This window comes from Aquila chrysaetos, chromosome 3 (genome assembly GCF_900496995.4).
Source record: "Aquila chrysaetos chrysaetos chromosome 3, bAquChr1.4, whole genome shotgun sequence".
Taxonomy (NCBI): domain Eukaryota; kingdom Metazoa; phylum Chordata; class Aves; order Accipitriformes; family Accipitridae; genus Aquila; species Aquila chrysaetos.
The window spans coordinates 59,091,491-59,117,987 of record NC_044006.1 but is presented as its reverse complement, the minus strand read 5'-3'; the positions used below and the strand labels follow the sequence as shown (position 1 = coordinate 59,117,987).

Sequence of the window (26,497 nt, the reverse complement as noted above, 5' to 3'; positions counted from 1 at the left end):
GTCGAGTTGAAAGTAAGGTAAAGAGCGTAAGGTCCAGTGCAACATGAAAAGCAGGTAGCAGTTGATGAAAAGACTTAAATAGTGGTTAGGATACCACCATGGAAGACAACTGTGTACAATATGCACCAAAATAAGACCTGATTAATTATATTAATTAGCTGTAGGTTTATAAAGCAATGTAAAAATAACAGCCACTGAAACTCCACCTTACACCACGTAATCTTTCATCTTCAGGTATGTCTACCTACAACTCACTGCAGCTTGACCATTTGGCACTACTCAGCCACCCAGCATGGATGTTAATACATCCATTCTCACCTTATAAAAAGGTACAAGAAAATCTGCATATACTGTGGTTAAATGATTTAATAATGGTATGGCTACAGTAGATACATTACCTTGCTATGAATGCAGTGTCTCTGAGAGAGATTCAAGACTACTTGAATTTCACTAGCTCAGATACAGATAACAAAACATTTACAGCAGCACTGACTTGCCAAAGAAGCTGGGTAAATATGCATGCCAATGCTTCATAGTTCAGGGCTTTTTTTGCCATCAATACTTGAGTTAGCTACTTTAAATTTAACACATTTTCTCCCTTATCACTGTAGTTACCCTAATGCCTCAAGTAACAACTGATATTTAAACATAGCATTTTCTGTAGATGATAAATACTACTTTATCCTTCTCTTCCAACTTTTGTAAAAGAGATGAGTGTGTCATGTCCACATCGGCAGGCATCTTGTGTAGTCAGGTTCTCCCTGATAGACATAATTCCAGTATTAAACTGTTTCAATTTGGCCCCATCAAAAAAAAAAAAAAAAAGGGTTGGAGGAAAATTAACTTGTAATTCTTTTTCAAAATCAGTGGAGTTCACTCTAGCTGAATTTGTTCCTTTATTCTGGGCCGTTAACACAGGATTTTTTCACATGGGCCACCTATTGCTTTGATGACCACACTCATACACATTGAAAAATATTAAAAAATTGAAACTCTTACGATTAGAAGCCATGATGCCAAACACCATGATGGCATTTCTGCGTACAATTGGATCTTCATGTGAGATGAGTTTATACAGATGTTCCACTGCTCCAAGACCAAGAAGTGTCATTTTGTTTTCATCACCTGAAGAGTATTTAGGTTAAAAGTTCCATAAAAATGCAACAAGCTCACAGTTGTAATCTAACAAAGTAAAACAACTACTAATCTTTTATTGGACTGCAGAATCAAAGAACAAAGGCCTGGACAGGACCTTGGGAGATCATCTAATCTTTACCCCAAATAAACACGTGTCAGGTAGTATCAAGGATTAATAGTACCTAGGATTAATTCACATTTGTCAAGCAAAGGATGCTTCTGCCTTTGTTGGAGACAGCAGTGGTAGTACAAAGGACAGCTTTCTATTTAGCAAAGTACAGGTGAATGATATAATTAAAAATCTCATTTTGTTTTCTTCTTTTCTTGCCTCCCAATTTTATTTTCCTCAAAATAACGGTTAATTTATTCTGTGGATCTGCACTACACCTCAACCAAAGCAGCTACCAGGATTTGGATCATTAAATCCCACCTGAGATTTCTACCACTTGAGAATGGAGCACTTTGTAGCTGAATAGGCTCTGGCCATGCAAAGAACAGAAGCGTTTTGTATGATTACAGCCTTCTGTTCCTGCTCGCTCAAAAAACCCCAAACCCCAAGAAACAAAATCCAAAACCTAGTCCTATTCTCAGCTCCCACAAGAGCTTTATAATTCATTTTCTAATGAACCATGCCTGTCCTTTCTGGCTACAAGTGAGCAATGTAAGAAGAAACTGGAGAACTATGCTCATTCCCAGGCCAAAACACAATTAAAATACAAGAACTCTTTTTATTGAGGCATGTGACAATTTACTAGCAACATTCAATAAATAAATTAACTGCAAAGTGAAAATAACTCCTCTTGTGCCACACTGCAAAGTTACAGTCTAGTCTTCTGGAAGATTGCAGGAATATCTACAATAACAATATAAAGGATTATTCATTTAGTAGAAACAGGAAAAATTAAATATCTGTTCTTTTGCAGTGTGCCATATTATACTGTGGACAGCAGAGAAGGAGCCTACAAGAGTTTATGGTGTGTGGTTCATAGCTGCCTCCCAACAGTCCAAATTCTCTCTTCACATATTCAAAATTTGGTTGCATGCCCCCAGCCAAACTTGCCATATTAAGCTGAACCTAAACATCTTTCCCTAGCTGACTGCCAAAGCCTTCGGCTCTTCTCTCACAACTTCAGCAGTGTGACATCATCAGTATAACAATCAGCATATAAATCCATAATTTTTTAAGAAAACATAAATTAAAATTAAAACAGATTATACCAAGAACGCTACCAGTCTATACCAATTTGAGTGGCTGGCATGGAATGAGTAGGAGGCAACTTAGGAAATTATGTGCAGCATAATTTTGAGCCTTTGTTATACAGTTGTCTTCTGGGTACCCAGAACGTGATGCTTAGCTATAGGTAATACAGGGACATTCAGGAAATTTGGAATCTTAGAGACTCATTAGAGTCCCAACACATACAGAAATAAGCTTGACAAAGCAGGCTGAGCCGTGTCCAGTAAATCATCTGTCACAGAAGTACTGACACAAGAGCTATATGCAAAAATAACAGAAACAAGCTAAAAAGTAATTTTCATTGAAAACTGAACCTTGAAATAACTACATTGGTACAGAAATTTCAAACTGTAACATAAAAAAGAGAATTCTTTCCCAGATACAGGTCTGCTGCTCATAACAAAACAGATCTGGGTTATATTTAAACCAAGCTCTATTAAACAGAGAATATACAACAAAATGATAAAAATTTCCTTCATGCAAACCACAGGACTTTTTTATAACTGCAAATACAGGTTTGATAGATATTTCAGAAAACCTCCAAAACCTTGACAAAGACCTTTGAGATGAAATGAAGATTTCAGTGCTAGGAAACTAAACAATTGTGAACTACTATCAAAATGTAAGTAACGCAAAGGAAAGCTCATTGCAAAAAGACTAACCTTTTGATGCAAATTTATATAGAGCATCACATGCTTTTGCCAAAACTTCCTCTTCAGGAGAGCTAAGCATTAGCACAACAGTTGCTGCTGTTTTGCTTTCAATCAATAAAGGATCAAACTACAAACAAGAAAAAGGAAAGAATAGTTTGATTTATACTGAGCCTTCCCATGTGCTGCAGTAGACCCCCACATTTCATTTAAAAAAATCCTAGACTGAGATGTAAACTAAATTAGAAATATTAACATGAAATGCTATTTATGTGGAGAAATTCAATTTTTTTAATGACAATTTGAGACATTGTTGAAAAATAAGAAAGAATAATTGACTTCCAAATAGAATCATGATTTCATCCTGTATGAAGGTTTTGGGAAAACCTTGACACTTTCCTGTACATCTAGGAAGTCTTGAAGGCAACAGCTATGTAATTCTGTTACACATATAAGAGCTTCCTGCGGCTTTGGAGCCAAACATGAGAAGAAGTTTCTTTTGAGCAGCTGTGCACAGAGCCTATGAACTTACCTGTTGTACGAGGAAGAGGATTTTGTTACTCTGTGGCATTAACACTTTGTGGTTGCTTTAAAAAAATAAAAGGACCCTTCCTGTGCCTTCCTCAACTCAGTTCACTAGCTCACCATGATCTTGACTAGCTGAAGTATTTCCATGACATAATCCCTGCTCATCCAGCTAGAAATGATACAAAGTGTTCATTTCCATTTCTGACCTCTCATAAAGAAAGAAATCTTCCAACAAATCTGGCAGTTTTCACCCTCTTAATAGACTCTTTAGAACTAACATCACTTGAGCAAGGGCATCTTCTAAATAAGCCTTTAGTTCTTTAACAAGACTCAAGGATTTCTGAAAATTCTACCAATTAAAAAGTTTTAAGCTTATTTGGATTTAAAGTAATTTTTTTAATATGGAAAAACTGTCTTCTGTCCTCACACTTTAGGCCTGTGTTACGCACAGAAACTACTAGATACTGGGGTCATGCAGTCTTTCAGTATGAATGTATTTATCTTTAAAATACAGCAGATTAATCATTTAAGATAGCAATACAAATTATTTAAAAATATTATGTATATTTATACCATATATATTTTTAAATGTCTGTTATTTGTTTTACTTCATTTAAAAACCCTCTAATAGCTACATCAGAGGCACATGCTGCTGAACAATAAGGGCATGAAGATACATACAAGTCAGTTTTCAAGCAAGGAAATTATTTGGAGCAAATCTTCAAAAAAGTTATGAGTGTGCTAGAAGGAAAATGAACAAAGAGGAGGCTTTTTTCCTTCTCCCTCCTCCAACTTGTTAAAAAATAAGTCAAAATACGATACAAGTGCCCAGACTTCTAAATTGATATTTTTGGTAGGTTTTTAATTTCATCATCTGCCATAAGGCATATCACACAGTTTAACAGTCTGCAAGATCAAGATCCAAGTTCCACTGACAGTTAAGAGGCTGCCTGCGTAATGTGCTTAACTGTTCTCCCTAGCTTCAAGCAGGTCTGAAAACTTGAAGACACTGTCCAACTTCATGCTTGCTGTGACAAGCTGGAGGCATGTGACAAGTCATGGAACAAAGCTCCTTTTTAAGGAAAATATTACCAGCTTACTGTACCATAAGTCATTTTGCTTAATAATGACTCAGCAACAAGAATTAAACTAAATAGTGGCACAGTGGTCCAAGTTACATCTTAATGATGGGCTTGAAATCATGGAATTCTTTACGGGAATTTTCTGTTTGGATTGTGAGGAGGCAAAAAATTCAGCTTATCACAGCAACATTCATTCATTCTACCATATGAGAGGTATATAGGAGAATTAAGAGATGACTGAAAGTCCCTTTAGCCACCTTCATACTTCTCTACTTCTGCATATTTGTGTCCTTGCATGGATAGAATATGATCCTCGAGGTAAGGGCTATGATTTAAGCACAGACATATCTCCTGAGTCTGGCCAACTACTTGGTGATGGGATAAAACTGTAATTTTTAGTAAAGGCTGTTAGTCCTCCAGAGAAAAGTAAACACAAAGATCGATCTCAGATGAAGTTTAATAAGAAATGAAATATGAAATAAGATTTTTAAATCTCAGTTATTTATTTACATTGATCTAATACCAAAGACGCTATTATGTTGCTCCATTTTTGTTGCCTCTCCTGTTCACAAGTAATCGTATAAACTACAATTCAATGATAATTCCTAGGATTTAATGACAGGTTGGCACATGAGCAGAGTGAAATTGATCTGATCTCTACCCATTTGTATAGACATTAGATTCACTACTACTGTCTGAAATATTCAATAGGCACTTTCCTATTAGAAGCAGTTTTGTGCTGAAAACACAGTAAGAAGAGTCACTGAAATCAATGTATGTTTAAGAAGTCAGAGGCCTGAGCAGGTCAGTAATTTGCTGGGAAGTAACATTGTTCATCAAAACTATCACAGAACTGGATATCACTTTTGCTTATCATAACTCCAGCATAGCTAGAGTTCCCCCCTGCCCGTTTTTTGTTTGTTTGTTTGTTTTTTAAATCAAGGCTTGCTCTTAATTCTTCATACATCATTGCAGATCTTCTCTTAATGGCACATACAGGACAGATTACATGCTAGAATAACATGCCGGAAGTTACAGACAACCTTGAATTAAACACAGAAATTTAACTGGTTTATAAGCAACAACATTTCCAACATTGAGTTTGTATTAAGAAAAAAGCAAGTTAAATGAGAAAGAAAACTATAATTGAAAAACTTCTATATGTCTTTGATCATTAATTTTGTGTACATTTGACTTCAAAGTCATTAGAAACTGCAGAGTATTCGGGGTTTTTTTTGGCTTCCATCAACTCAACTTAGTTGAAATTGAAGGTAAACCAAAGTATGTTTCCAGTCAGACCAAAGACCCATTTAGCCCAGCATCCTGCCTCCAACAAAGGCCGGTAACAGCTGTGGGCAAGCAGACTATTAAACTTTGCTTATATTCCCTCCCAGACTCCAGCACTCTGCAACCTAGAGACCTGGTGAGCTAGCAGTTTTATCTCTGGGTTCAAAAAGTCCAAGAAAAATTTTCCACCAGTTAATTTCATACATAATTTTTGAAGCCATCTGTATTTTAACCATCCTTAATATTCTGAGACACAAGTATCACAGTTTAACAGTCATATAAATAGTTATGCCTTTTCTTTGTTTTAAAACTACCACCTGATAACTTTATTTGTCCTCCACAATTCATTCATCATAAGAAACAGCGAAATAAATGACATGCATTTGCCTTCTCTGTATATTCATAATTTTGTAAGTTTCTATGATATTCTCCTTCACAGCCATTTCCCTTTGGGGATGAAGAAACCCACTCTCTTTGATCTTTCCTAATACAGAAGGCACTCTGTCTATTCTTTTTGTCTTTCTTAGTATTTTTCTATAGTTCAACTGTACCTTTTTTGAGATGGAAACACCAGAACTGTTAATGGCATTCCACATGTGCATGTATAATGCATTTGCTAGTGACATGGTATTTTGCCTTTTATTTCTGGAATTTGAAATGTTGCATTTATTCACTTTTGCCTACATAGTAACTGGCTGCCATTTTCATGGAAGCATCCACATTAATTCTGATGGACTAGATGACACAGGTTGCAGAATAAAACCCCATGACATTCCACTGGCAACCTCTCTTTGTTATGAAACCTAAACAGTAATTTGTTTTCTCACTTTTGCTTTCTATTTTATAACCAGACATTATTTCCAAGAGAGAAATTTATTTTAACCTGTTAGTGTTTATGTGAGTGAAGAGCCTGGCCTAAAAACTTTTGAAAAAGCTAAATAACTGTACCAACCAGATCACCATTATCCACTTGCTCACTGACTCCTCTAAAGAATTCAAATAGATTTCAGAGATGAAACTTTGCTCTACAAAAGCAGTATTGATTATCCCCCATTACTATCATATTTATCCATGCATCTTGGGTTTTTTGGTTTTGTTTTGGGGGTTTCTTTTGTAACTATTTCTACCAATTAACACAGCATGGAACACAAACTTTGTGTAATTACTGACCTATTTCTTTTTGAAAATGAAATTTTCTACCCTCCATTCCTCTAGTACAAAGGGTACACATTAAATACCATATGTAACAGTACCACAATTTCAGATTTTAGTTATTTTTCAGTTAGAACAAGACCTGGGCAAATACTATTTATTCATATTTGGGCAATTTCTTCACATTTGTTTTAGTGATTTGCTACATAGCTTTGTCTTTGACACAAAAATAAGTAATTTTGCTTTTCTTTTATGACTTTTATCATCTAACAGTGTCCCTCTAAGAAGCTTCTTGCTTCTAGTCAATTTGGAAAAGATTTATTGCTAGTTTTTGTATCTATATCTATTTGCTAATTCTCTCCCAAAATATTTTGGTGCATTGTGACATTGTGCTTTTACTCCTCATTTGTAAGTGCAAGGGTTTGGGTTTTTTTTCCCATTTAGATGCAAATCCCACCTTTCAAAGGATGTATTTATCTGCTATTATTCTACTGTTTAATCATGCTGTCATTTTGTAAAAAAAAAATCCTTTAAATTTGAATTAACTGACTACAGGCCTGCTTTATCCTTGCACTTTTCATAGAGTCTTTAGAAGCATTACTGATATCTTCAATATTCCTAACCCCTTTTCCTTTACCTAGAAGAATAAAGTTAATATATACCTGGTCATGCTAATTGTTTCAGTTCTGTCATTGTCTGATCTCCTATACTAACAATATAAACCCAAGATATTCCACTAAATCACAAACAGTTGTTGTTAGAAGGCACCTCTGGAGGTGATCTGCTCCAACTGCCCTGTTCAGAGCAGGGTCAGTTAGAGCTCAGGGCCAGTGCACAGTCTGATTGCAAATATCTCCAAGGATAGAGACTCCACAACCTCTCTGGGCAACCTGTGCCATGTTCCATCGTTCTTACAGTAAAAGAGGATTTTTTTTTCTTATGTTTAAATGGAACCTCCTGGGTTTCAGTTTGTGCCCATTGCTTCTCATCCTTTCACTGGGCACCACTGAGAAGAGCCTGGCCTGACTTCTTCAGTCCCTCCTATCAGTTATTTATACACATTGACAAGACCCCTCCAAGTCTTCTCTCAAGACTGAACCGTCCCAACTCTCAGTCTCTCCTCATACGACAAATGCTCCAAGCCTTTGGCAGACTTATTCCCGTAAGTCCATGTCTTTCTTGTACTGGGGAACCCAGAACTGGACACAGCACTCCAAGTGTGGTCTCACTTACCAACACTGAGTGGAAGAAAATAGTCCCCTCTCTCAAGTTGCTGGCAACACTCTGTCTAATGCACCCCAGGATTTTGTTAGCTTTCTTTGCCCCAAGTGCACATTGCTGGTGCACGTCCAGCAGAATCACCAGGTCATTGCCTGTAAAGCCACTTTCCAGCAGATCCTCACCGAGTCTGTACCAGTTACTCCTCCCCCAGATGCAGGACTTGGCATTTCCCTTTATTGAACTTAATGAAATTCCCATTTTCCCATTTCTCTAGTTTGTTGAGGTCCCTCTGAATGGCTACACAACCCTCTGGTCTGTCAATCACTCCTCTCAATTTTGTATCTTCTGCAGACTTGCTGAGGGTGCACTCTGTCCCATCATTCAGGTCACTAATGAAGAGGTTAAACAGTACCGGCTTTGGGATCAACCCCTGGGGCACAACACTAGTGCCTGACCTCCAGCTGGACCTCATGCTGCTGATCACAACCCTCTGAGCCTGGCAGTTCAGCTAGTTTTCAATTCATTCACACTATTTATCTTGCTGTACTTTGCCAGTTTGTCTATGAGGATGTTACGAGAGACAGTGTTGAAAGCCTTACTAAAGTCAAGTCAAATCAATATTTAGGCATTAATTGCTCAAAAGAAGGTGTTTCTGTGGAGACTGAATTTCAGGAGTTGACAGTGCTGCTTCATATATTCCACCTCTTTAACATCAGTGTTGTGAATGAAGCAATTTTCAAAAATATTGAGGTATCTATAGCTTTCTTTCAGTGATAATGCTTCAGTTATTTTCTCTAGTGGTAATCTTAGGCTTCCCTTTTAATGTCTATGCTCTAGCTGATGACCAAATAGTAATATTGTCTAGACCAAACTTAATGAAGATAGCATAGGAAAAGTTCCTATCAATCTATGTCAAAGCTAGCTTATTTTATCTACCTGAATTACTGTCTAAGGTCATCCATATAGTGATAGAGACTCAAAGCAATATTTGTCCCAGAGAAGCCCAATTCTCAGGACAGATAATAGTAAAAGACAAATTATGAAAGGAACACTTTCTGAAACAAAAGCAGTGGCTAGGCTAAGAGATGTGTTTCCCACCCGTTCTTAGAAATCTATAAAAATTAGCAGTCATCTGCAGTACCATATATTCTCAGAGCATTCCACATGCACAAAGGCCCTCTTCTATATGCCTGTTCACATTATCTCAAGGCTTCTTTTCTGGGACTTGACATTTTCATAAGCAGATTATCAATCATAAGATAATAGCTAATACATCTTTTATTTTGTCTGCATCTCATTTCCTGCCATCTGAAATATCCAGGTGAAATTTAAAGCTTTGAGATTTGATTTTACAGGATCACTATTAACAAAATTCTCATAGCTAGAAGACTTTCTTGGCTGATAGTTACAACTAATCAATGATCTATTTTCATGTTTAATACTGTTTTGCTATGCAACATTCAGGTTTTTTTTCTCTTGATATGACTGCTGGAAGAGATATGCTAGACTGAAGTACAATAAGGGTAAAAAACTAAGTCAAAAACTGCAGATGCCATCTGGACTTCACTCTTTCCAATTCCTTTTTAATAGTTTTACTGACCTTTTCCATAAGTTTAATTTTTTCAATTGTTGAATATCTTTTCTAACATTATTCACAGTTTACTGTAGTAGTTAGTAGGCTGTACCATACTTTTCTCCAGAAACTTTAATGGTGTCTTTTGGATTTCAAAACTGTGGTGCTGCTTCTACTGACTTTCTAGATATTTACTGAAAAAGTCAACTTTTATTACTTTGGAAGGGGTTAGCTCATCTGTATGCCTTAAATCTACTGTCATGCCTTTCAATTTTTTTTCTTAGACTGCAAAGATATTTAGTTTTAATTCTTCAGACCTGTTTTAATTAGTCCTATCCACATACACCTTTGTGTCTCCTCTGGTTTTCTAGGTTATTCCATACAGAAATGGCTTTAGATCAATTTATCCTCTCATGTTGAAGTTTTATGTCATGTCTCCTTTCATAAGGATTTGTTATTGATTGGAGCTTATGAATTATGTTTGTAATATTCATCTTTCCACAAAACAGTTGGGCAAAACCTGACATCAATTGCTATGCCTCAGGGACATCATGGCTATTGGATATTACTGTCTTAGTCAAAATTATTTATGCATATTTAATATTGAAATTGTGATGTAGTTTTTGCTGATCAACTTTTCTATGACCTTTGAAAAAGCTCTTGCAGTACCATTACTCTTTACAGACAAACCCATTGTTTTTTTAAAACAGTATACTGAACTTTGCATTTAGTTTCATGCTCCTCTGTGGGACTTGTTGACGTCCCGATTTTCATTAACTTAATTATCTGCCACAGAATTTATAATATATTCTATTCAGTATTTCTGTCTTATTTCCTCTACTTCTTTCTGAATAAACCAATTAAACTTTAAAAATACCTATATTTTGAACCTTTATCTTTTTGGAGGTCTCTTTGTACCTTGTGAATTTATAGAAACTCTTGAACAGTGTGCTAGTGTCAGACCCTTAATCTCCACCTTTTGAAAAAAAGTCATATTAGCACCATTATTCCATATTTGCCTTCAGCTCTTGTACTTTTAACTGTGGTACTTCCAATGATACCAGAAAAACCTGAACTGCTGCTAAAGACTGTATATCTTTGCAAAAGACCCAGAATACATAGTACTGTCATTCAAAATATCTGTAAAATTTTGTATTCAGTAAAAAACTGCAGATCCATCTAGGCTCCTAACTCTTTCACCCTTAAAGAAAGGGAATGTCTCCACAGTTGAAAAGACAGGCAGATTTCAGGTCGCTCTTCTCCTTTCTGCTCTGATTTTTACAAATGGAAAGCTAATACTGTTCTTCAAATAAAAAGAAGCCTGGATTGTTTCATACATTACTATTTGCAAAGCCTGCCAAAGACAACAATCTCCACAAAGAGCTACACATGCCCAGTCACTCTGGTTTGTATGCTGTCCAAGAAAAGCAGAAACAGAATCATCTTTAAAAGACATTTTTAGAATAATGTGGGTAAGCTAGGAGAGTAAGGAACTATGTAAGGATGGTAGAGCTGGGCCTATAATTGTGTAATGTTTATTTTATAGCACATAACAGTTTATAAACTTACCACATCCTTGGGTGGAGGCTCTACTTCCTTCTTTACCTTTTTACCCATTCTAAAAACAACAACAAAAAAATAAATAAAAAAATAAAAGCAGACAAACAAACTCCCTTCTGTGTTTTAGGAACCAGTTTACCAGTGATTTAGGAAAGCTTGTAAGACAGAGTTTCTCATTCATTTGACTCACCTAATCAGTTTGAACATTTCTTTGACATAGTAATTTCTATGCAGAAAGTTGTCCCTTATAAATGAAACAAACTGTCAAACACTTGAACACCTTTGGTAAAATACATCTGTCAACAAAATACATAACTAAAAAGAAAGACCTGAGACATCACAGGCTCAAGTTGTAATGTGGTACAAATACATAGGACATGCTTTTCTGTAAGTTAGTTTTAGCTGCATCTATAAAACATATATGAGCTTGAAGGTCCTGTTAGGGTATTTCCCCATGTTTGTCTATATATTCTATGCTGGTAAACATTCTATACAACTGCAGAACGTACAAATAAATTCTACCTTGAAAATGTGGTTCAAATTCAATTTGAATTTTCTGTTTGTATTTCACAGAAGACAAAAATCAGGTCTGCAGGTATTAAGAAACAGTTCTGCACAGTACAAATTTCACTGATTTAAAAAAGTTACATCTATTTACACCAAGTCCAGCTTCTGTCTTCTGCTTTTTTTGTATTAGCACATGTGCACGTGAACCAGGATCTCAGCTGCATCTAATAGCAGCTTCTGAAGCATATGGATGTAATACCTCATGTGGACCTAATTTCATATGGCTTGCAAAACTTCAGCAGAGCCTTCCAGTTAAGCTACAGGCAAAAGTAAAGAGCAACAGGACCCACTAGCTGTGCATAGAACATAACCCAAGTTATGCCAAACTTAGGTTTGTTTTAACACTGTGTAAAAGTGAAATGCACACTGTTAGTACCCCTTAGTAACTCTTCAGTTAGTTCTCAAAGGGAAACCACACATTCACCCTCAGCCAGGACTATCCTGACAGCCTCCCTGTGGTATAAGAGGTTATTTTCTAGTGCAATATGAGCTTTAGCCTGGCTGGTTACAAAAGTCAAGGCTATTGTTTGTTGTGTTCAACAAAAATTTGGTGCTCCTCCTGAATCCTCTGAATTTTTTTAAGTATTGTTCCTCTACTGGCCTCGCAAATAAATTGCAACACAGCAGTAGTGAAACCAGTTGATAGACACATCCGAAAAATGGATCTGAAATTTAAAACTTCATGGGCAGGTCACTAATTACAGTTTTGAGAGGAAGACCCATACTGTCCTAGTTTCCGCTGGGATAGAGTTAACTGTCTTCCTAGTAGCTGGTATGGTGCTATGTTTTGAGTTCAGTATGTGAAGAATGTTGATAACACTGATGTTTTCAGTTGCTGCTAGTAGTGTTTAGACTAAAGTCAAGGATTTTTCAGCTTCTCATGCCCAGCCAGCGAGAAAGCTGGAGGGGCACAAGAAGTCGGCACAGGACACAGCCAGGGCACCTGACCCAAACTGGCCAATGGGGTATTCCATACCATGGGACATCCCATCCAGTATAGAAACTGGGGAGTGGGGGCGGGGAATCGCCGCTCGGGGACCAGCTGGGTGCCGGTCGGCGGGTGGTGAGCAATTGCACTGCGCATCATTTGTATATTCCAATCCTTTCATTATTGCTGTTGTCATTTTATTAGTGTTATCATTATCATTATTAGTTTCTTCTTTTCTGTTCTATTAAACCGTTCTTATCTCAACCCGTGGGTTTTGCTTCTTTTCCCGATTTTCTCCCCCATCCCACTGGGTGGGGGGGGAGTGAGTGAGTGGCTGCATGGTGCTTAGTTGCTGGCTGGGGTTAAACCACGACACATACAAAGATTCTTCAGCTCCGATCTGCTTTACCCTTGTGCATACACACATACACACATATGAACACATACACACACACTAGAATTCAGTGCTTCAGAAAGTGCAGCTTTGGCTAGAGACAGATTAACTTATATAAGAGAAAGCATAAGGACAAATTACTGATGGCACATTCAACAAAAATGATGGACACACTACCTTCTGATTTATGCAGTCACTGTAGAAAGTAAGCATCATGCACACACACAAGAATCAGATTTACAAGGACATTCAGGAAATCTGGGTTATTTAAATTGTGTTAAATCCTAGTATGGAGATATGGACACTTATTTAGAATTACTTAGTTCAGCTCAATTCATTTCAGATATAAATTAAGCTAAAGTCATAAAAAGCAATTTTAATTCTGAATAAGTTTAATTAGGTTTAAACCAAACAATTAAAAAAGTTAATTCATATAAAAGTATTTATAACATTGTACAATTAATGTTCACAGATTCAAAGAACTATACATATTCCAAGACCGTGAATAACCAAAGCCTTCTATTGTAAATATTTCTTCACGCTGTATAAATACATCCAACTTCTGAGAATATTTTCAAGAAGCTTATACATCCTTCTACATGCTCAAAAATATTTGGTTCCTTGGTAATATTAAAAAAGCAGTATGATCTGTAGCAACAAGCACAGAGAAGGGGACAATTACTTTATTGTGGATTATGCCCCTTGGTCTGTTTTTCTGCTGCAGTTACTGTTCTGGATTTCAATGCATTCTGCCATCAAATGTTGGTATTAGCTTTGTTACCATAAAGCTCTCTGTATTCAGCGGTCATTCTCTGACTTAAGGCAATGATGCACATGGAATTCTTTGGCTTACTGATAATTAAAAATGTGTCTTCTACATTGAATTTTAATTATCACAGACAATCAATGTGTGCAGGTATTGCAAGGCTACTGACCCATAAAAGAACTTCTTACTCAAATCCCTTTCTCTCCATCATAACTGCATGTTCTTTTTTTCAGTAGGTTTACAGTACACATATCTTTGCTTCTCAGTTTACTATTCTAAATACTTAGAATTCAGAAAAAAATTGTAGCAGGATTTAGATTTTTAAATGTCATTAAATGTTGGGTCTATGTTACCTGAAAAACTTCTTTTAAAAACTAAAACTCCATTCATTAGTAATTAAGTGTAATTAATTAAATTAATTAATTCCTAGAGAAACTGGCTTCTCACAGCTTGGATGGGTGTACTCTTTGCTGGGTAAAAAACTGGCTGGATGGCCAGGCCCGAAGAGTGGTGGTGAATGGAGTTAAATCCAGTTGCCGGCCACTCACAAGTGGTGTTCCCCAGGGCTCAGCACTGCGGCCAGTTCTGTTTAATATCTTTATCAATGATCTGGACGAGGGGATCGAGTGCACCCTCAGCAAGTTTGCAGATGACACCAAGGTGGGCAGGAGCGTTGATCTGCTTGAGGGTAGGAAGGCTCTACAGAGGGATCTGGACAGGCTGGATCGATGGGCCAAGGCCAATTGTATGAAGTTCAACAAGGCCAAGTGCCGGGTCCTGCACTTCGGTCACGGCAACCCCATGCAGCGCTACAGGCTTGGGGAAGAGTGGCTGGAAAGCTGCCTGGCAGAGAAAGACCTGGGTGTGCTGGTCGACAGCCGGCTGAATATGAGCCGGCAGTGTGCCCAGGTGGCCAAGAAGGCCAACGGCATCGTGGCTTGCATGAGAAATAGTGTGGCCAGCAGGACTAGAGCAGTGATCGTCCCCCTGTACCTGGCACTGGTGAGGCCGCACCTCAAATCCTGTGTTCAGTTTTGGGCCCCTCACTACAGGAAAGACACTGAGGTGCTGGAGTGCATCCAGAGAAGGGCAACGAAGCTGGTGAAGGGCCTGGAGCACAAGTCTTATGAGGAGCGGCTGAGGGACCTGGGGTTGTTTAGCCTGGAGAAAAGGAGGCTGAGGGGAGACCTTATCGCTCTCTACAACTACCTGAAAGGAGGTTGTAGCGAGCTGGGGGTTGGTCTCTTCTCCCAAGTAACAAGCGATAGGACAAGGGGAAATGGCCTCAAGTTGCGCCGGGGAGATTTAGACTGGATATTAGGAAAAATTTCTTTACTGAAAGGGTTGTCAGGCATTGGAACAGGCTGCCCAGGGAAGTGGTTGAGTCACCATCCCTGGAGGTATTTAAAAGACATGTAGACGTGGTGCTTCGGGACATGGTTTAGTGGTGGACTTGGCAGTGTTAGGTTAATGGTTGGACGTGATGATCTTAAAGGTTCTTTCCAACCTAAACAATTCTATGATTCTAAATCTTAAAGACAAAAAAAAGAATATTCTCATTTGAGTAATATTCTCTACTTCATGTTCCGTAGGTTTCTAGAATCATAGGAGCATACTTTTCCCACACATGTTTTTTGAGATTAAAGGGTTGATTGTTTTAAATCACATAGAGCTAGAGGTAATACAGGACTTTGACATAACAGATGTAGCCAATGCATAGTCAAGCAATCTATGAAGTTATCATTTTATGCTACTTACTGTCCTTCACCTGGAATTTATTCCCTTCTGTGGTAAAGAAATTAGCCTGCTTTACTTTGCTGCTACCTGGTGTGAGAAACTGAAAGAGTTAATGTCTCAAACATTGTGGTGGGGCAAGTTCTGCTTAAAGACAAACCCTGCACAGCAAGGAACCAAGGTGAAAAGCCCATCAGCTTAGACATCAGCAACAGGAGGGGGAGGGCATGCTGGAGGGCACGCAGCTCCCTGTTCTGATAAGCTGTTCTGATACAAAGATCAAACAATGACCGTGTCTGCAGGGAAGGAGAAGTTACTCCACAAACGACCCCCAAGCCCAAAGGCTCACAAACTGCTCATTAACCTGAAGAGTTCGGGTGCCCGCCCGAAGGAGGGGAAGGATGATAAAAGGACACAAACTGAAGCCCCGGGTGTGCAAGCCCACGGGGACTGGTCCCCTTGGTTGACTGGACACCTTGGCTGACTGAACCAACGCTGGACCCAGAATCGGTGAAATCTTTCTCTCTTCCTTTCTCTCTTTGTCTTCTTCTCTCTTTCCTTTTCCACAATCCCTATACCTCGTCCGTTTCAAGACATAAACTGTTGACCAAGTCTGAGACTAAGAGTAGATCCAGCCGCCCCTGGGCCCTTCTCTGAGGAGGAGTCTAGAAAGCAAGGGGGTCTGCTCTGAACCTCGTGACTCAACGGGAGGGATCTCCTTATTCCCTGAATTGATGTATATGGTTACACGGTTTACAGAAGTAGTCTTATGCCAATTCCTGTTGTGAGAAACCCTGCCACCTACTACCACGCCTCCCCAGTTCAGTTTGCTTCTGTCATAAATAAAATCTTTAACTGATTGTTTGGTGTTGTTTCACCTTAATTTAGCCCGAGGGAATTTCGAATTAAACACAACTCCCTGGTCTGTCCAGTCTGGGTTGTGACACCTGGTTTCAGTGCAGTGGTCTAATCAGGTGTTGTCTCTCAGCCAGCAGGACAGTCATTACATCTAACTAAATCCTCATTCCAAAACTACAATCCCCAACACTCTCCCTCAGCTCTGATGCCTAAGCTTAGCAGGCACTTCCCTGTTTCACTCTGAACTTCATTAAGGTCTCCAGCTTTCCCATAGAGCCAGAACTACCCCAATGTGAGTATCTTAAGTTGAACCAGTATCCAGAAACTGTAAGTAGTGTCCACTAAACTAAATTAGGCATCATTACTCAAGTTAGTCACTCTCTTTGATAATTGATGGAGATTAGTCAACATATTCAATAGCTCTTAAGGCAGATTCATTCTAAAGTAGGTATCTGAAATTGAATTGCACCTTAAAAATAACTACTTTTTCCTTGGACCAAACCCAGAGTCTATTGTTGCTAGCTCATGTATTGACATTTACACAGACATCTGAAGTTAGTGAGATGATAAACTTATTACCCCATTTCTCCACATGAATCCACATGCCAGGCTAGGTCTGGCAGATACTATCACAGTAAACTGAACATTAGCAGAAATGGGCATATGAAAAAACACAGCCACCTTGTCTTTTTAAATGTGGCTGAAGGAATAGGCCCATCTCCAGTAACATCTCTGTGACTAGAACATAAGAACATTTTGCCCATAAGTGGAAAATTATTTTGAGGAAGGTCACAAATGTGAACTTTTTAGTTCAAAAGTGGAACCTCTAACCTCTTGGCTATTACATCACAAACTGGCACCTCTGCCATGTCAAATAAAATAAGGAAAATTTATTTAGTTTTTGAAAGATTTGTTACAGATGCCTGCCTAGAGGAGCAGATTCCAAGTACTGGATTGTAAGATAATGATGGCCATGATCCTTGTACTTAATTCATTTTATTGTCTTGCTCTAGGAACCTCTCTGCTCAGTGTGAATAATTTCTTAGATTGTGAATCTGAGATATCCACTTATTCCCAGTCACTCTACTTTTTCTTTTTTTTTTTTTTAAATATGAGATGATGGATAGCAAGTGACCTTTAACAAAAAAAGAGGCTATAAATCATACTTTGAAATATGAGGAAAGTCTTATGGTGTTTTTTCTGTTCAAAATATGGAAATCTTATAAATACTTCCTTTACAGTATGGAGTGTATACCTATACTATCAGAGTCCTGTTGCATACACTTAAAGACCATACTATTTTGTGGTTTTAAGTCAGACAATGCATTTAGAAAACATTACCTGTTCCATTTGCATCTTCTGTTTTCTAAAACCTTAAATAACTGACACAACAACCTAAGACCCTGCACATACTGAATGTTAGTGAGAGATGAGAAAAAGAACAGGAATAAGTCAAAGACAACCAGCTGTGGAACTCACCTCTCAGTCAAAGAATCAAAGGTCTCTTCTGAGAGCAATTACTCCTGCAGAAAAGCAGTGCAAAGAGAAGGATTTAAGAATAGCTTCTAACCAGTTATTTATTACATGATTCATTTTGCAAATTAACTGTCCCATGCTTTAAGACAGTCTGAAGGTGTGTTACTACAACTTGGCCATGATTTTCAGGTTCTTCCCCAAAAAGATGAACAAGTGAGATTCTTTTTGCCTTCCAAGTGATAATTACATAATCTCAATTTAGTCTAGCTAGTTTGAGTGAAGTCTTGCTGTTTCTTCTTGTGTCAGAGAAATTAAAATCTTTTTTTTCTGTGATAACAGTGAAAATTGCTTAGAAATTGGCCACGTTTATTGATTATTTCAATTGATTTCTGTATGGACACTTTAGTTCTGCTGCCTTCCAATGCAATCAAAAGGAAGATACTAAAATTATAATCATAGTATTAGCAGACAATCTCACTCCTTTCTTGAGTCCGTAACCTAGTATGTCCTTTGTATGCCAGCTTAAGTATCCTTCCCATCATTCTCAGGTAGCTTTGTCATAATTAAGAGAACAATGTGGAATAGTCTTGAAACTCCTTTCTTTCTCCCTAATGCTTCTTCCAGATTTCTTCTGTCCTACTCCTTAAATATGGATCAACAGAGTCCCCTTGCCCGGTGTTGTAATGCCAGTGCAAGCATTAATACATTATAAAAAACTTGGCTTCATAGAAGACGACAGTTAAAAAGAGATACCAGGTTGAATTTAATATTCAGTTCCTGAAGATATATGCTGTATGAAAATAATACATTATATGAGAGACCAATTAAGTCAAGACCTTTGAATCTGCCCACTGTTTTACCGGTGCCCATGTTTATATTAGGCAAAAAATTATCAGGATTAAGTCAAGAATTAGCTACTGTGCAACAGATGTTAACTACACAAACTTAAAGAGAATCTGTTCCTAGATACAAGATAATATTTTCTGTTTTGATTCAGCTGGACAAAGTTCATCCCACTGCAGAAAAAGAAAAAAGACTAAATATATTCTGATCATTCTGAGAGTTAAAGATTCCATTTTTTCAAATGATCTATGTGTTTATAAATTATACACACACAAAACAAAAGAATCATAACAAAAAATACTGAGAGATGCAGAGTGGAGTACTCTGCAGACAAACCCTTAAAACCAAAATGAGTTTGTAGTTACATGCCAGGTTGAAGAAATAGCTATGAGAGAGAAAAGGTGGGGATTTTAGGTGAGTGAAAAAAAAAATACAATTATTTATTTAAAATCTCAGAACTTTTAAGATACATGGTTACTTTTTATTTGCATTCTGATATCATATTAACATTCAGCTGACTGTTACTTTCAAAAGCCCAAGGGTAGATGCTTAGATTTTTAACAAAAGCCAAGGTTCTCAGGTATTTGATTTCACAACCTGATGGTGTGAAAATATTCAAGATTTGCAATAAAATTTTGACTCATGTACAGCCTCTGATTGATAGCAGCACCTTTTTTTCATACTGCCCAAGGACCATACTTTGCTGTTTTCTGAAGCTGAACAGCTTGGTACACCTAGTAAGAGGTATACTAAGTCAGGAGTGTTTTAGTCGTGTTAAGATCCTAAGCTGTAGAAGCAGAATCTATTTTCCAATTTGTACAGTGTAAAAGATGATGTATGAATGTTAATAAAAAGAAGTAATGGGAATTAAAGAACATGTTAGCATTCTTTCCAAATCACAGACTAAGAGGCCTCAGCACAAAAAATGTCCTTCAATGAACAAGAACAGTCTTGCATGGCAGATCAGTATCCTGTCTCCAGAGTGGTAAGAGCCAAACACTTCTGATAAATGCATGAAACCAATCCCAAAAGTCAGATTTCCTCCATCTGTTACAGGTTTTTTATTTCCCTAAAGTATGAAGGTTTAGATCTCCTGAAGTTTTTATGTTCTTCCTAACAATAGTAGCTATTTTTACTATCCACATAAATGCTTAATCCTTTTACCCTTCATTCTTAGTCTGACATGCTACAGCACAGGTCCAATTGTCAAGTGCACTGTATATGGAACTACTCCTTAGCTTTAAAAAATATGTAAACAGTTTAAATGTGTTATTCAGTTCAACACAACATCCTCTTGTTCTTGTATTACAACTTTAGTTAAAAGATGCCCTTTCTTGATCTTTTCTACTTTCTTTTATAACTCCCTGTACGTTCTGATTTATCACCTTTCTAAGCTGCCTTAATTATTTCTTCCATATAGCTTTTCCAGACATATATGTTTCTTGTCTCAGAGTCCCTCTGTGACTGTTAAATCTTTCTCAGATATGATGAACCTAACCTGAAATACCATAATCAATTCTAGAACACTACTGATTTATTCCGGTAACATTCTAACTTTTTGAGTATTAATTTTTACCCAATTTCCTCAGTGAAGATTTTCACTAAGCTATCCACATATGGTAAACAGGTCATTTTCCCAGTTGATCACAATTAATTTAGGTTCAATACTGAGGAGTATATTGTTCCAAATATTCCCGGCAGTGTAAATTACATTGCTTTCATCAACAATTAATTTCATCTGTCATGGTGTTACCAGTTCACCTAACCGCAGAAGAGCTCTCAGAAGTTTCTAGCAGTCTTCTTTAGTGTTAACATAAATCATTTTATCTCACAAGAAAACTTTGATTTCTCTATGTTATTTCTCATTTCCAAATTATAATGAACATATTAAATAACATCAGACCTAGGATCTATCCTTGGAGAATCCAAGCTGTGACAACCTGAATGAAGGAGATTTTTAGAAATTATGTGTGTGATTTTAAATGTCTCACTGAGACACATAGTGAAATCCCTCATCCCATGAGAAAGAGACTAAAGAAAAATTGACTTAATCTAAAACAAATGAGAGAGAGTAGTTACGCAACCACTGTCAGAGCAATAATAGCAGGACAGTTCTCATACAGAAGTCAAAGATGGTCCGCCTCAGGAAGAAAGACATTTTAAAGACTAGTAAAAAATTAAAGACAATCCTAAATTTTTAGCCAGCTGTGTCAACTACATGTCTTAAAATGAATGCCTCCTTCTGCCAGTTTCACAGAGAGATCGGATGAAAGGGACATTCTGAATGATCAGATTCATTCCCCTCCCCCATCACAGCCACAACATCATGTTAATCCCACCAGATACCTATCATGCTGTGTCTTAAGAACAGTTAGGTATTTTGTTCCCACTTCTGTCGTTAAAAAGCTGTTCCACAAGCTGATTGCTCAGACAGCAAGGGAACCTTTTTAATTTTTAGTCCAGTTTACTATATTCATGTCATGTTCAAACATTTGTCAATTACTTTCTTTGCTGGCATGTATAAAAATATATTATTTATACTAAATATTTATACTATACCATATATATTTACTATAGTCTATACATACTATATAGTATTTTATATATACACATTCTATATATTTACATATATAGAATCAGAATATATTTAGAATCATAGAATCATAGAATGGTTTGGGTTGGAAGGGACGTTAAAGATCACCTAGTTCCAACCCCCCTGCCATGGGTAGGGACACCTTCCACTAGACCAGGTTGCTCAAAGCCCCATCCAACCTGGCCTTGAACACTTCCAGGGATGGGGCATCCACAACCTCTCTGGGCAACCTGTTCCAGTGCCTCACCACCCTCACAGTGAAGAGCTTCTTCCTAATATCTAATCTAAATCCACCCTCTTTCAGTTTAAAGCCATTACCACTGGTCCTATCATTACATGCCCTTGTAAAAAGTCCCTCTCTGGCTTTCCTGTAGGCCCCTTTAGGTCCTGGAAGGCTGCTATAAGGTCTCTCTGGAGCCTTCTCTTCTCAAGGCTGAACAACCCCAACTCTCTCAGCCTGTCTTCATAGGAGAGGTGATCCAGCCCTCACCATCTTCGTGGCCCTCCTCTACTTGAGGATAACAAATGTATCCCCACTCAGTTTTTGTTTTGTTAGGTTAAAGAACTCTTCTAATTTCCTCCACAAAATGATTCTTCATTCCCCATATCATCCTCATAAACTTTTTTTAAGTCAGCCTCTTGAAAACATAGATGACCTCAGCTGACCACAGCATCCCAGATGAAGCCTCTCCTCTCTTGTACAGAATCGTACTCATACTGCTTGTTGACACTGGAAATACCTCAGCTATCACGTTCATGACTTTTGTGGTTATGTCAAACTGCAAGGGTAGCCCTATCACTTAATTCTACGGTTCATTCACCAGGCTTTAATATGTTAACAGTTAAAAAAAAAAAAAAAAAGAAAAAAAGACATTTGTTACAGTTTAGGACAAAAATACAGGTAGCAGGTTTGCAGGTAGGAACTATAGGACTTACAAGCCCATGTTGGCATTCATTGTGTTAGCAGAAAATTAGATAATGAGAAAATGGCAGCATGTTAAAAATCACAAAAACAAAAGGAACTAAAACAACAACAAAAAAGAAATGTTGCTCCATCAACAAAGGTGAGAAAGTGAGCTTGCTCACGGTCAATGAAAAACAGAAAGCAGATGTGTTTATCTTGCATAGGTTAAGATAATACAATACCAGACTACCTTATATAGATGATAATTTAAGATCAGCAAAAAGATTATAAAAGAGTTCTGTTCTACAGACGATGCTGCTCTGCCAGCAAATCCATACTTTGTTTTGAAATTCCTGTCTGCAGATGCCCCCAAACCTTTGAAACATCAATAAATTAGGTGAGCTTTCCTCCCTAATAGCCTAATCACCTGTTAGTGTTCTTTAGGATAAAACTTCTGTATTTAAAATTTTGTTCTTTTTCTTTTTTTGGTTTTTTTTTTTTCCCCCTTCTCATCTATTATACATACAATTTTGGGTCTCATACCTTTCATGTTACTGTCACAGATAAATTCTACATACCTTATCTGTAGTGCACTGTTCTTTCTTTGTTCATATTACCTATCCAAATTTTTAAATAGAATTCTTTTTCTCTACCATGTAAGTTTCCTTAGGGCAGGTCCACTGCAGTTTCTTGCTTCCCAGTTCACATCTCAAAATACTGATCACAGTTATCGTCTGCTGAACTTGTCCACCCACGTCTTTCCCTACCTTTGCTGACACCAATTCCTAGGCTCCCAGTTTCTAGTAGGAAATAGCGTCAGGAGCCCCTAAGTGTAGGATCTGCTCTGCCTGGTTTTGAATTTTACTTATGTTCATTCTGATATAGTTCAGCTCTTATTAAATCTTACAATTTTATTATAAATCTTGCAATTGTCACTGCTTTTCTTAAAGGTGTAGATTCCGTTACCAAGCAGATGGTAAGTTTTTAGGGTTTTTTGGTTGTGGCTGGAGGAAACTTCAACGTGTGCCTTTAATCATGACAACAATAATGGTTCTTGTTTAACTTTGAGTCATGACTTTAGAAAGTCGACGGGCACGTGGACCCCAGCTCCCCGATAAAACGCTAAGGAACGAAACCCCTCAGGGGGCGAGCCACGGTCCGGGGCCCGCTGAGCCGAAGGCAGCGGGACTCTAACGGCCGCCTCCCGCCTGACGCCGCACCGGCACCCCCCGCCATCGCGGGTAGGGCTCTAACCGGTGACTCGCCAGCTATACGCAGAACGGATTATTTCTGCTTACTTGGAGCTGACAGCGCCCAAGCCCTCCGCCCTCGCGGTACCGGCCCCCCTTCGCCCGCCGCCCCTGCTCCCCGCCACAGGCTCGCCGCGGAGAGCCGCCCCCACGCCCCGTTCCCCTCGCCCGCTCCGGGCCTGCCGCCGACCAGCCTGGACAGCCGGGCCGGGAGCAGCCCCTACTCACCCGCCGCGGCCGGGCACGACGCGCCGCCCGGGGGCGATCACGCAGCAGCGGCCCGCGCCGTTGTTTCGCCAGTTGCTAGGAGACACCTGCGGCGCATGCGCTGGCCGCCGCGCGGGGGAGCGGGCGGGAAGGTGGGGCAGGCGGCGGGCCGCGCAGGGCCCGCCTGAGGGGAGCCGGAGCCTGAGCCTGAGCCTGAGCCTGAGCCTGAGCCTGAGCCTGAGCCTGAGCCTGAGCCTGAGCCTGAGCCCGCCACCACCGCCGCCGCCTCGCCTCGCCCTTTCCCAGTTGTCCCTGGGCAGCAGCTTCAAGCGGGTTTGCTTAATATGAATTTCCAGAGCCCTTGGGGAGTGATTTCACCATGACACGTGCATTAATCCATTTCTTCACAATTTATCCCAACTCCAAAGTGCTGGTAATGTATCTTTGAGGGAAGCATTAAGTCATTAATACTGGTGGGCTGGGGTAGTGTTGAAAAAAATAAATCAGTTATTTCTCCAAACTAAAGGAAAAGGCTACTTTCTCACCCAAAGAATACTGACTATTTATGGAAATTAATAAATGTGTACAATCTGCCTAAAAAGTTGCCATGTTCACGCCTTCCTTTTGTGTTTTTTTTTTTTCCTTGTTCCTGTTTCACTATTTTCAGTGCATTCATGAAAAAAAAGAGTTGAAAAAGCCATCCGTTCTTGGGAGCAAATGGATAAAACAGTTACGCGACTCAGAGCAAGGCGCAGGCAAATCTCTGTCAGAGTATCACCTGTCAGGGCCCTGCGGGTAAGACATCAGCACAGTGCTTTGTCAGAGGGCCAAAAGAGTTGTCTCCTTTCTATTATCAGCTCTGGGTTCATGATGGAGAAAGCCATGCTGTACGGATAATTGTGCTATTCTCAGAATAATAATTCATTGTAGTAGTCTCTTTTGCCAGCCAGGGCTATTTTGGAAGGAATACTAAGCCAAATTCTGAAATCAAATAACATTTTCTAGCTTGAAATGCAGCTTAATTGCTATCAGTAACTGCAGAAGTACCAGGAAACAGGCAAATATAATAATTTTTGGGCCTCAAAGTCAGGTAATAATAGATAAAGATATTACAGCTGCTATCAACTCTCTCCCAGGATTCCTTTTTATCACAAATCTCATTGCTTTCTCCACAGATTTCTTATAATGTTGTACTGCAAGTATAAATTTAGTTCTAGTTTTATAAGCTATACCAATCTGTTGAGATCATATCAGAAATAGGTCCTGACCTTGTTGGTTTATACTATGATAAATGCGACTATCATCATAACAGAAGTGTTGGTGGGTCATTTTTAGGTGTAAACAAGCCACATGTGTAGGCGTCTCATCGTACTTTTAACATCACCACTCCCACAGAAAATTTATAGATTTATAATCACCTTCACTGGAAAGCAACTGCAAGGACAAGTCAAGAACCATTTATACTGACCTGTATCTCAGCAATTACACTGAACTTTTAAGGCCAGTTTCTGACTGACTGATACTCCATGAAGTCTGGCCGATCTCTCATGCTTACAATGGTTAGTAGAGGCTCACGCTGGCAGGGAAGAAAGGGAAAAAAATTGCAGTAGCTTGGTAGAGGCAAGTAATCTGCTTCTCAAACTTCTTTGCGGATCTTTCTCTCTCCAAACAGACTTCGGCACTGCAGTGGTGGGCATGATAGAAATGTAAGAAGACATGAATGTAAATAGTGAATGCAAAGGTTTGGTTTTAACTCTGTGCTGGGTCTGGCTGGGATAGAGTTAGTTTTCTTTGCAGCAGCTTGTGTGTTGCTGTGTTGTAGATTTGTGACCAAAACAGTGTTGATAACACAGCAATGTTTTAGCTATTACTAATCAGTGCTTGCACAATGTCAAGGCCTTCTCTGTTTCTCATGCTGCCCTGCCAGGGAGTAGTCTGGGGTGGGCGGGAGGGAACACAGCTGGGAGAGCTGACCCCGACTGACCAAAGGGTTATTTTATGCCATGTAACATCAGGCTCAGCAATAACGCTGGGGGGTGGTCTTTCCAAGGTAGCTGTTGCTTGGGGACTGGATAAGCATTGGTCTGCTTGTGGGAGGTGGCGTGTGATTGCCTTTGCATCACTTGGGCATTTTTAACCTTTTTCTTCCTTCATTTATTAAGCAGTCTTTATCTTGACCCACTATTTTTTTCTCACTTTTGCTTTTCTAATTCTTTCCCCCATCCTGCTGTGGGTGTGGGGGGTAGTGAGCGAGCAGCTGGTGGGTGCTTAGTTGCTGGGATCTACTCATCATGAACCCAATGATTTCTATGACTGGGGAAGGTTTTCTTTTTCTTGTCTTCAATTATGGTAGTTCTTATGGCTATTCCAAACATAATTCTGGCCAAACTTTAGTTGCTTAGGTCTTTTCTTTATTTCGTGTGAATGGTCACATAAAAGACATATGACAATGCAGAATCCATGTGAAAGAAGAGGGTCATGGTAATTAGGTGCACGATCACCGTGTGTTTCGTTCAATACACTCTTGGAACAATGGGCTCAGTTATCCTT

The 26,497-nt window shown here is 38.7% G+C and overlaps 1 protein-coding gene across 1 annotated transcript in view; it reads right to left on the bottom strand.

Annotated features, from left to right (window-relative positions):
- ARMC3 (armadillo repeat containing 3) overlaps nt 1–24,037 on the bottom strand; it is a 65,057-nt gene extending 41,020 nt beyond the window's left edge. The window contains exons 1-6 of the mRNA XM_030010477.2: nt 23,969–24,037; nt 21,073–21,134; nt 18,154–18,197; nt 11,437–11,485; nt 3,037–3,154; nt 1,000–1,125 (exon numbers count right to left, since the gene is read on the bottom strand). Coding sequence (XP_029866337.1) covers nt 1,000–1,125; nt 3,037–3,154; nt 11,437–11,484 — 292 coding nt within the window. The 5' untranslated portion in view covers nt 11,485; nt 18,154–18,197; nt 21,073–21,134; nt 23,969–24,037. The remainder of the gene's footprint in view (nt 1–999; nt 1,126–3,036; nt 3,155–11,436; nt 11,486–18,153; nt 18,198–21,072; nt 21,135–23,968) is intronic.
- Between the last annotated feature and the right edge of the window lie 2,460 nt (nt 24,038–26,497).